The following is a 12820-nucleotide window of genomic DNA, read 5'->3' on the forward strand; positions in this document are numbered from 1 at the left end:
CATACACAGACAGTTAGAGACAGTGACAGGGTCAGTCTACACCTGTACCTGAACAGTCAGAGTCAATGAACGGCTCAGTCCATACCCGTACCCAGATAGTCAAAGACAGAGACAGGCAGAGGCTCAGTCTAGACCATTACCCAGACAGTCAGAGACAGTCACAGGCTCAGTCTACACCCGTACCTGGACAGTCAGAGTCAGTGACAGGCACAGTCTACACCCGTACCCGGACAGTCAGATACAGTGACAGGCTCATTCTACTCCCATACACTGCCAATCAGAGACAGTAACAGCTGAGTCCACACCCATACCCAGACAGTTAGAGACAGTGACAGGGTCAGTCTACACCCGTGCCCGGAGAGACAGTGACAGTGACAGGCTCGTCCAGAACCGTACCCGGACAGTCAGAGACAGTGACAGGCTCAGTCTACTCCCATACACTGACAGTCAGAGACAGTGTCAGCTCAGTCCACACCCGTACCTGCACAGTAGGACAGAGTAAGAGGTTCAGTCCACACCTGTACCCAGATAGTCAGACACAGTCACAGCTCAGTCCACACCCATACCCAGATAGTCAGACACAGTCACAGCTCAGTCCACACCCGTACCTGGACAGTCAATGACAGTGAGAGGTTCTTTCTACACCAGTACCTGCACAGTCAGAGACGGTGAAAGGCTAAGTCCACACGCGTACCCGGACAGTCAGAATAGTCTCAGTCTAAAACCATACCTGGACATTCCGAAACAAGACAGCTCAGTCTACACCTGTAACCGGACAGTCAGTGACAGTGACAGCTCAGTCTACACCCGTACACAGACAGTCAGTGACAGTGACAGCTCAGTCTACACCCGTACCCGGACAGTCAGAGACAGTGACAGCTCAGTCTACACCCATACCCGGACAGTCAGAGACAGTGACAGCTCAGTCTACACCCATACACAGACAGTCAGTGACAGTGACAGCTCAGTCTACACCCGTACCCGGACAGTCAGAGACAGTGACAGCTCAGTCTACCCGTACCCGGACAGTCAGAGACAGTGACAGCTCAGTCTACACCCGTACCCGGACAGTCAGAGACAGTGACAGCTCAGTCTACACCCATACCCAGACAGTCAGAGACAGTGACAGCTCAGTCTACACCCGTACACAGACAGTCAGTGACAGTGACAGCTCAGTCTACACCCGTACCCGGACAGTCAGAGACAGTGACAGCTCAGTCTACACCCGTACCCGGACAGTCAGAGACAGTGACAGCTCAGTCTACACACGTACCCGGACAGTCAGAGACAGTGACAGCTCAGTCTACACCCGTACACAGACAGTCAGTGACAGTGACAGCTCAGTCTAAACCCATACGCAGACAGTCAGAGACATTGACAGGCTCAGTCTACACCCATAACAGGACAGAGACAGTGACAGCTCAGTCTACACACGTACCCGGACAGTCAGAGACAGTGACAGCTCAGTCTACACCCGTACACAGACAGTCAGTGACAGTGACAGCTCAGTCTAAACCCATACGCAGACAGTCAGAGACATTGACAGGCTCAGTCTACACCCATAACAGGACAGAGACAGTGACAGTTCAGTCTACACCCGTACACAGTCAGTCAGTGACAGTGTCAGGCTCAGTCTATCCACGTACACTGACCATCAGAGACAATGACAGATCAGTCCACACCCGTACCTTGACAGTTAGAGCTAGTGACAGGCTCAGTCTACACACGTAGAGAGACAGTCAGTGACAGTGACAGTAACAGTGACCTATGCCCGGACACTCAGAGACAGTGAGAGACTCATTCTACACCTGTACCCGGACAGTCAGAGACAGAGAGAGCTCAGTCTACACCCGTACACAGACAATCAGAGACAGTGACATGCACAGTCCACACCCATACCCAGACCATCAGAGACAGTGACAGGCGCAGTCTACACCCGTACCCAAACAGTCAGTGACAGTGACAGGCTCAGTCTACACCCGTCCACGGAAAGTCAGTGACAGGCTCAGACTACACACGTAACCGGACAGCCAGAGACAGTGACAGCTCAGTCTACACCCATACCCAGACAGTCCGTGACAATGACAGACTCAGTCTACACCTGCATCCGGACAGTCTGTGACAGTGACAGGCTCAGTCTACCCCTGTACCCAGACAGTCAGAGACAGTGACAGGCTAGGTCCACACCTGTACATGGGCAGTCAGACACAGTGACAGCTCAGTCTACACCCGTACCCGGACCACAAGAGACAGAGACAGGCTCATTCTACTCCCATACACGGACAATCAGAGACAGTGACAGCTGAGTCCACACCCGTATCCGGACAGTTAGAGACAGTGACAGGCTCATTCTACACCCGTACCCAGTCAGTGACAGTGACAGGCTCTGTCTACACCCGTACCCAGCCAGTTAGAGACAGGGACAGCTCAGTCTACACCAGTAACCAGACAGTCAGAGATAGTGTCAGGGTCAGTCTACACCCGTAACCAGACAGACAGAGACAGTGACAGGCACAGTCTGCACCCATACCCGGACAGTCAATGACTGTGACAGGCTCAGTCCACACCCGTACCCGCCCAGTCACAGAAAGTAAGAGGCTCAGTCTACACCTGTACCCAGACAGTCAGTGACAGTGACAGGTTCAGTCTACACCCATCCACGGAAAGTCAGTGACAGTCTCAGTCTACACACGTAACCGGACAGCCAGAGACAGTGACAGCTCAGTCTACACCCATACCCAGACAGTCAGTGACAGTGACAGACTCAGTCTACACCTGCATCTGGACAGTCTGTGATAGTGACAGGTTCAGTCTACCCCTGTACCCGGACAGTCAGAGACAGTGACAGGCTAGGTCCACACCCGTATCCGGGCAGTCAGACACAGTGACAGCTCAGTCTACGTCCATAAGCGGACAGTCGGAGACAGTGACAGGCTCAGTCTACACACATACCTGGACAATCAGAGACAGTGAGAGGCTTGGTCTACACACGTACCCGGACAGTCAATGACAGTGACAGGCGCTTTCTACACAAGTAGCCGGTCAGTCAGAAATGGTAAAAGGCTATGTCCACACGCATACCTGGACAGTCAGAGACAGGCTCAGTCTATGCCCGTACCTGGTCATTCAGAAACAATGACAGCTCAGTCTACATCCGTAAGCGGACAGTCAGAGACAGGGACAGGCTCAGTCTACCCGTACCCAGACAGTCAGAGACAGTGACAGGCTCATTCTACACCTGCATCCGGACAGTCTGTGACAGTGACAGGCTCAGTCTACCCCTATACCCAGACAGTCGGAGACAGTGACAGGCTGAGTCTACACACGTACCTGGACAATCAGAGACAGTGAGAGGCTCAGTCTACACACGTACCCGGACAGTCAATGACAGTGACAGGCTCTTTCTACACAAGTAGCCGGTCAGTCAGAGACAGTAACAGGCTGAGTCTACACCCATACCTGGACAGTCAGAAACAGTGACAGCTCTGACTACACCCATACCCAGACAGTCAGAGACAGTGACAGGCACAGTCCACACCTATACCCGCACAGTCACAGAGAGTAAGAGGCTCAGTCTACACCCGTACCCAGACAGTCAGTGACAGTGACAGGCTCAGTCTATACCCATCCACGGAAAGTCAGTGAAAGGCTTAGTCTACACACGTAACCCGACAGTCAGAGACAGTAACAGCTCAGTCTACACATGTAACCCGACAGTCAGAGACAGTAACAGCTCAGTCTACACCCATATCCAGACAGTCAGTGACATTGACAGACTCAGTCTACACCTGCATCCGGACAGTCTGTGACAGTGACAGGCTCAGTCTACCCCTGTACCTGGGCAGCCAGACACAGTGACAGCTCAGTGTACACATGTACCCAGAGAGTCAAGCACCGTGACAGCTCAGACTACACCCGTTGCCGGACAGTCAATGACAGTGACAGGCTCTTTCTACACCAGTACCCGGACAGTCAGAGACAGGCTCAGTCTACGCTCATGCCCGGACATTCAAAAGCAATGACAGCTCAGTTTACGACTGTATCCGGACTGTCTGAAATATTGACAGGCTCTGTCTAAACCCATTCCCAGACAGTCAGAGACAGTGACAGCTCAGTCTACACCCATACCTGTACAGTCAGAGACAGTGACCGTACAGTCTACACCCGTACACAGTCAGGAGTTACAGTCTCAGTCTACACCCATACCCAGACAGTCAGAGATGGTGATGGGCTTGGTCTACAACCATACCTGGACAATTAGAGACAGTGACAGACTCAGTCTACCCACGTAACCAGACAGTTAGAGTCAGTTACAGGCACAGTCTACACACATACCTGTACAGTCAGAGACAGTGACAGGCTCGGTCTACATCCGTACCCAGACAGAGACAGTCACAGGCTCAGTCTACACCCACACCTGGACAATCAGAGGCAGTGACAGGCTCAGTCTACTAGCATACACTGACATTCAGAGACAGTGACAGCTCAGTCCAGACCCGTACCTCGACAGTTAGAGCCAGTTACAGGCTCAGTCTGCAGCAGTACCCGGACAGTCAGTGGCAGTGACAGGCTCAGTCTACACCTGTGCCCGGAGTGACAGTGACAGTGACAGGCTCAGTCTACACCCATTCCCGGACAGTCAGAGACAGTGACAGCTCAGTCTACACCCGTACCCGGACAGTCAGAGACAGTGACAGGCTCAGTCTACACCCGTACCCAGACAGTCAGTGACAGTGACAGGCTCAGTCTACACCCATTCCCGGACAGTCAGAGACAGCAACAGATTCATTCTACATTCGTAACCGGACAGTTTGAGACAGTGACAGGCTCAGTCCACACTCGTACCAGGAGAGTCAGAGACAGTGACAGGCGCAGTCTACACCCGTACCCAGACAGTCAGTGACAGTGACAGGCTCAGTCTACACCTGTACCCAGACAGTCAGTGACAGGCTCAGTCTACACCTGTACCCGCTCAGTCTACCCTAGTACCCAGACAGTCCGAGACAGTGACAGCTCAGTCTATACGCAGACCCGCACAGTCAATGACAGTGACAGACTCTTTCTACCCCAGTAGCCGGACAGTCAGAGACAGTAAAATGCTAAGTCCACACGCATACCCGGACAGTAATAGACAGGCTCAGTCTATGCCCATACACAGACTTTCAGAAACAATGACAGCTCAGTCTACATCCGTAAGCAGACAGTCAGAGACAGTGACAGGCTCAGTCTACACACGTACCCGGATAGTCAGAGACAGTCACTGGCTCAGTCTATACCGGTAACTGGACAGTCAGAGACAGTGACAGGCTCATCTACACCCATACCCAGATAGTCAGAGACAGTCACTGGCTCAGTCTATACCGGTAACTGGACAGTCAGAGACAGTGACAGGCTCATCTACACCCATACCCAGATAGTCAGAGACAGTCACTGGCTCAGTCTATACCGGTAACTGGACAGTCAGAGACAGTGACAGGCTCATCTACACCCGTACCCAGATAGTCAGAGACAGTCACTGGCTCAGTCTATACTGGTAACTGGACAGTCATTGACAGTGACAGGCTCAATCTACATCTGTACCCGGACTGTCAGAGACAGTGACAGCTCAGTCTACACACGTACCTGTTCAGTCAGACACAGTGACAGCTCAGTCTACACACGTACCTGTTCAGTCAGACACAGTGACAGCTCAGTCTACACACGTACCTGTTCAGTCAGAGACAGGGACAGCTCAGTCTACACCCGTACCCGGACAGACAGAGACAGTGACAGCTCAGTCTACACCCATACCCGGATAGTCAGAGACAGTCACTGGCTCAGTCTATACCGGTAACTGGACAGTCAGAGACAGTGACAGGCTCATCTACACCCATACCCAGATAGTCAGAGACAGTCACTGGCTCAGTCTATACCGGTAACTGGACAGTCAGAGACAGTGACAGGCTCATCTACACCCATACCCAGATAGTCAGAGACAGTCACTGGCTCAGTCTATACCGGTAACTGGACAGTCAGAGACAGTGACAGGCTCATCTACACCCATACCCAGATAGTCAGAGACAGTCACTGGCTCAGTCTATACCGGTAACTGGACAGTCAGAGACAGTGACAGGCTCATCTACACCCATACCCAGATAGTCAGAGACAGTCACTGGCTCAGTCTATACCGGTAACTGGACAGTCAGAGACAGTGACAGGCTCATCTACACCCGTACCCAGATAGTCAGAGACAGTCACTGGCTCAGTCTATACTGGTAACTGGACAGTCATTGACAGTGACAGGCTCAATCTACATCTGTACCCGGACTGTCAGAGACAGTGACAGCTCAGTCTACACACGTACCTGTTCAGTCAGACACAGTGACAGCTCAGTCTACACACGTACCTGTTCAGTCAGACACAGTGACAGCTCAGTCTACACACGTACCTGTTCAGTCAGAGACAGTGACTGTACAGTCTACACCCGTACACTGACATTCAGAGACAGTGACAGCTCAGTCCACACCCGTACTTCAACAGTTAGAGCCAGTTACAGGCTCAGTCTACAGCAGTACCTGGACAGTCAGTGGCAGTGACAGGCTCAGTCTAGAACCGGACAGTCAGAAACAGTGACAGGCTTAGTCTACACCTGTGCCCAGGGAGCCAGTGACAGTGACAGGCTCAGTCCACACTCATACCCGGAGAGTCAGAGACACTGATTGGCTCAGTCTACACCCATACCCAGACAGTCAGTGACAGTAACAGGCTCAGTCTACAATCATACCCGGAGAGTGAGAGACAGTGACAGGCTTATTCTCACCTGTACCCAGACAGTCAGAGACAGTGACAGGCTCATTCTACACCCGTACCCAGACAGTCAGAGACAGTGACAGGCTCATTCTACACCCGTACCCGGATAGTCAGAGAGTCACTGGCTCAGTCTACATCGGTAAATGGACAGTCAGAGACAATGACAGCTCAGTCTACACCCGTACCCAGACAGTCAGAGACAGTGACAGCTCAGTCTACACCCGTACCCAGACAGTCAGTGACAGTGACAGGCTCAGTCTACACCCGTCCACGGAAATCAGTGACAGGCTCAGTCTACACCGGTACCCGGACTGTCAGCGGCAGTGACAGGCTCAGTCTAGAACCGGACAGTCAGAAACAGTGACAGGCTCAGTCTACACTGGTACTCAGACCATCAAAGACAGTAACAGGCTGAGTCTACACCCACACCCGGATAGTCAAAAACAGCACAGGCTCAGTCTATGTCCATACCCGGACTTTCAGAAACAATGACAGCTCAGTCTACATCCGTAAGCGGACAGTCAGAGACAGGGACAGGCTCAGTCCACACCCGTACCCGCACAGTCAGAGAGAGCAAGAGGTTCAGTCCACACCTGTACCTGAACAGTTAGAGATAGTGACAGGCTCAGTCTACACCCGTACCTGGACAATCAGAGCCAGTGACAGGCTCAGTGTACAACCGTATCCGGACTGTCAGAAATATTGACAGACTCTGTCTAAACTCATTCCCAGACAGTCAGAGACAGTGACAGGCTCAGTCTACACCTGTACCCAGACAATCAGAGTCAGTTACAAGTTCAGTCTACACCCATACCTGGACAATCAGAGGCAATGACAGGCTCAGTCTACTCGCGTACACTGACGTTCAGAAACAGTGACAGCTCAGTCCACACCCATAAACAGTCAGTGGCAGTGACAGGCTCAGTCTAGAACCAGACAGTCAGAAACAGTGACAGGCTCAGTCTACACCTGTGTCCAGGTAGTCAGAGACAGTGACAGGCTCGGTCTACACCTGTACCCAGACAGACAGAGACAGGGACAGGCTCAGTCTACACCTGTACCTGGTCAGTCAGAGAGAGCAAGAGGTTCAGTCCACACCTGTACCTGAACAGTTAGAGATAGTGACAGGCTCAGTCTACACCCGTACCTGGACAATCAGAGCCAGTGACAGGCTCAGTGTACAACCGTATCCGGACTGTCAGAAATATTGACAGACTCAGTCTACACCCATACCCGGACAGAAAGAGTCAATGACCGGCTCACTCCATACCCCTACCCAGGCAGTCAGAGACAGACACAGGCTCAGTTTACACGCGTCTATGGAAATCAGTGACAGGCTCAGTCCACACCCATACCCAGGCAGTCAGAGACAGTGACAGGCTCATTCTACTCCCGTACACGGACAATCAGAGGCAGTGACAGCTGAGTCCACACCCGTACCCAGACAGTCAGAGACAGTGATAGGCTCAGCCTACACCCATACAGTCAGAGATAGTGACAGGCACAATCTACAACCTTGCTCCGGCCAGTGTAACCATTAGTTAACGCAAGCAGTCAGTGTATCACTGGTCTGACCACTTCCTGTGTGTCTTACCACTGACAGCTGCTCTGCTTATATCACACGAGCACAGATCACCCCTCTCACCCTGATGTTGATTGACCAATATACCACCCACAGGCTCATTGTCCCTAGAGAAGCAGGCGATACCTGACAGCCCCATCCCCAATGAAACAGAATGATAAAATGAGAGCTGGTGGTGCCTCCACTGAGGCACATACCTAACCCACACTACAACCTATGCACCCATATGCACACCGCCATGCAAACTGCCTATAGCCACCCACACCACCCTATATCCATCCATACTGCCCAGAATATCAGAAACCCACGGATGTGATTCTCCTGACTGGCTATCTCTATCATCTCCAGGTAAGTAGGATTAAGGTGCACATGAGCCGCTACCTGTCTGGGTAGAACAAGCTCGAAGGGTTAAATTGCCAGCTCTGGGGAGGATAGTGACAGAGGTGGTGGGACAGGAAACCTTGGCAGGGTTGAGCTAACCCGGGACAGTACAAGAACTTCCTTGGCCTGTGCAACTTATGCAACCTGCGAAGCTGCAAGGGAATCCCAGGTTACAACGTAAAGATGAAAGATTTGAAGAGATAAAGATGAGCTTTATTTGTCACATGCCCGTCGAGACAGACAGTGAATTGCATCACTTCGCTTCAAATCACTGAGAGTTCTGCTGGGCAGCCCACGAGTGTGGGCACGCTTTCACTGCCAACGTAACATGCCCGCAGCCCACTAATCCTAACTAGATCTCTTTGGAACGTGGGAGGAACCCAGAGCACCCAGAGGAAACCCTCATGGTCACGGGGAGAATGTACAAACTCCTTACAGATAGCGGCAGGAATCAAACCCTTCTTAATTCGGGAGGGGGGACGTGGTTTTGGGGGTGTATTCCCTGGAATTTAGAAGCGTGAGAAGTGCGACTTTATTACGACTTAAGATCCTGAGAGGACACAACAGGGTAGATGTTTCCGTTAGTGAGAGAGTCCTGAAAGAGGAGACACAGTCAAGATAAGGGGCATGTCTTTTAAAATCCTGGTAGTAGAAGTGTCTCCTCTCAGAAGGTAATGGACCTCTGGAATTCTCTGCCTCAGATGGATACAAAGGCCAGATCATTACAGTGGAGGCGGACACATGTCTTGTAAAATTGGGGTACTGAGGGCTCGGGGGATCTGAGGGAGTTAAGGCCTGAGGTAGATCAACCATGTTTATGTTGAACAGTGGGGCAGGTTTGAGGAGCCTAATAAAGATCTCAGCTCGAAATATTGACTACTTATTCTCCATAGATGTTGCCTGACCTGCTGAGTTCCTCCAGCATTATGTGTGTGTGTTGCTTTGGATTGCCAGCATCTGCAGAACCTCTTATGTTTATAATTCACTGCTCCTACTTTGGAGCTCCTGTGAACATATGGGCTAGGTCGTATTCATTAATAAACTCCCAACTTCTTAAATTCCCTCCACTCAGTGACTGAGATAAGGCAGATAAATTAGCTTATGTGAGTTATCCTTACTATTTCCCTCTAATTTCCACTTGGATCCCATCCTGAGGTACATCTTGCATTTTCATGCTGCCTCCCACTTGTGTGCAGTGCCTCTAGGAGTTGGCGCAACACTCTCAAGCCCCCAGAATTAGGTTAAAAACTTTCTCCGCAACCACAACATGGAGACGTGAAGCCAACCTGTCCTGAAGATCTCATAGCGCAACGAGAATCCTGCCCCCTGGTGCGCGTAGTCTGACACGAACTTGATGTACAGGGCGGAACCCGAGGAGATGATCGACGTGGGGGCGATGTTTCCACAGTGCTTCCCCAGCAGGTCCGCGTTCTCCCCGTCTCCGTCCCGGATTTCGATGTAGTCGTACCTAAGGCAGATGGAAATACATTAAAAAGTGTAGCCGTCTGAGTGGTCGTCTGCTCTCGTCCTGACCAGGAGGGTCTGGGTGATGGCACTGAGGTCAAAGGAAAGTGGAATCCCCCAGACTCTCGCATCTATCAACGAGCAGCCTCAATGTGGTGTGAAAAGGCCTCCGTTTCCGAGTCACACTCCCTCCTAGGTCACTGGATTTACTCATCCAGATTGAGAATAACATCATCGGAAGAAATTCCTCCTTCGGCATCACCGGCAAAGCCAGCATTTAACTCTGTTTTCAGTCACCATGAGAGGAGAGGCACAGTGGCACACCTGGTAGAGCAGCTGTCCCACAACCCCAGATACGTAGGTTCAAACCTGACCCCGGGCATTGCCCGTGTGGATGAATGGTCTGTGACCGTAGGGGTGCTCTGGAGTCCTCCAACATCCAAAGACAAACTGCAGTTACTTGCCTCCAGTGAGCAGGCGAGAGGGGGAACCTGGAGGCGAGGAGTTATTGTCGGGAAGGAAGTTCTAAACAGGGAGCAAATCCAGAATTCAGCGGTGCAAAGGGACAGCGGAGGATTTCCTAAAGGTTAACTTGCAGGTTGAGTTGGTTGTAAGGAAGGCAACTGCAGTGCTAGAGTTCATTTCGAGAGGACAATGCTGAGGCTTTATACGGCATTGGTCAGACCACCCTTGGAGCAACATTTATCTGAGAAAGAATGTATTGACATTGGAGAGGGTCCAGAGGAGATTCACGAGAATGATTCCAGGAATGAAAGGGTTAACATATAAGCAGCATTTATGACTCTGGGCCTGTACTAGCTGGAATTTACAAGAATGGGAGGGGGGGATCTCATTGAAACCTATCAAATATTGAAAGAGTTACCTAGAGTGGACAGTTTCCTATAATGGGTGAGTCTAGGACCAGAGGACATAATCTCACAGCAGAGGCTGTGCCCTCTGGTCCATTTAGAAGAGAGATGAGGAGGATGTTTTTAACCAGAGGGCGGTAAATATGTGGAATTGATTGCTACAGACGGCTGTGGAGGCCAGGTCATTGGGTATATTTAAAGTGGAGGTTGATAGGTTCTTGATTAGTAAGGGCATCAAAGGGGAAAAGACAGGGGAACAGGGTTGACAGAGATAATAAGTCATCCATGATCAAATGGCAGAGCAGACTTGATGGGCAGAATGGCCTAATTCTGTTCCTATGTTTTACGAATGTGGAGAACATTGGTTACAGGGAAATTAGCTGGAAGTGAGGCCTGCAGCCTGCATTGATTCCATGGTCCAACTGGCTTTGTTCCATGTTATAATGAAATGCAGAATGTCATCAGCTCCCAAATGGAACCACTGCTGTCCTCCTGACGAAGATGCTTCCACAGTGTCTTTGGGGAGGGAGTCCCATTATTTAGACCCACCAACAACGAAGGACAATGACATTTTACCGAGTCAGGATGGAGTGCGACTTGGTTCTCCGATGCACCTTCTAACCTCGCCCATCTGCATGACAGAGCCCATGAGACTATAGACTCTGTCACACAGATGGGACACGGAGGACAGGTTGCACGCGGCCAGAGCAGGCATCAGTTTAGGGGACCTTGATGTCAACTTTGACATTAAGTTCAAAGAATTTTCAGCTTCGAGTTCTGGAGTTGGTGCTTTTGGATCAGAAAGCTGTGTTCTCCAGTCCTAGCAGACACATGTCCTCCCTAGATTTGCCCCATCTGTGTGATAAGAGTCTATAGACTTACAAGCTCTGCCATGCAGGGGGGACAAGATTAGAATGTGCATTAAAGAACAGCCAAAACAATATCCAGGCCTTAATTAACACCTGACAGCTTGATTGTGTCGGTGTGCTTTCTGCATTAAGCCCGCAAGAGTCGCTGCATATTCGACTGTCGGCATAGCATGCCCATCACAAGCAACGAAACAACACACAGCTCCCATGGTCCGGATCGGTTCCCCTTTAAATTTAGTTAGGTTGCGATCCGGACCATTGACTCCTTGTTCCCTTCTAATTCCGTTTCACGCGTCCCTTGAGCTTGGCAATCAAGGTGATCTACCCTCGACCTGAACCGGCAGCTTATAAACCCCTGGCTTTAGCCGTTCGGGGGGAGAGTGTTAAGAAGCCTTTGCAAGTCACCGCCGCTACGACAAGCCAGAGTGATCCAGCCCGAGTCGGAGTACCAGCAATTCACCTTCCTGCACCAGAGTGGGTCCGGGCTCCTCAGCGAAGAGAAAGGGAAGCAGAGCCTATTGAACAGAGGCTGCCCCCAAGTAATGAATGGCTTCCGATGCCGTTGCTTGTGCGAAGAGGTCGTGCCCCAGATTCTGCTGCAAGGAGTGACTGGAGATCACCAGGAAACATAAACTATTCACCAGCGTTCTTCACTAAACTGGAAAACACTTCCCCAATGGTGAAGTCAAAGAAACAGGAGACATTTCGTAAGTTGAATTCCTCTGGCGGCGGAGAGTCTGACATTGCTAATGCTCCACCTGGGACTGAGATATTTAACCTTCCTGCGGTTACCATATCAGGTGTGGTTTCATACAAGACAGGCGGAGTCTTGACTTGACGTTCATGCCCCTTGTCCGTGTCTACCC

General features: G+C 51.1%; 1 protein-coding gene across 3 annotated transcripts in view; it reads right to left on the minus strand.

Annotated features, from left to right (window-relative positions):
* LOC140728184 (neuropilin-2-like) overlaps positions 1-12820 on the minus strand; it is a 113014-nt gene that overhangs the window by 70988 nt on the left and 29206 nt on the right. For all 3 annotated transcript variants that reach the window (XM_073046524.1, XM_073046525.1, XM_073046526.1), the window contains exon 3: positions 10039-10220. In XM_073046524.1, coding sequence (XP_072902625.1) covers positions 10039-10220 — 182 coding nt within the window. The remainder of the gene's footprint in view (positions 1-10038; positions 10221-12820) is intronic.

This window comes from Hemitrygon akajei, chromosome 5, assembly GCF_048418815.1.
Source record: "Hemitrygon akajei chromosome 5, sHemAka1.3, whole genome shotgun sequence".
NCBI classification, from domain to species: Eukaryota; Metazoa; Chordata; class Chondrichthyes; order Myliobatiformes; family Dasyatidae; genus Hemitrygon; species Hemitrygon akajei.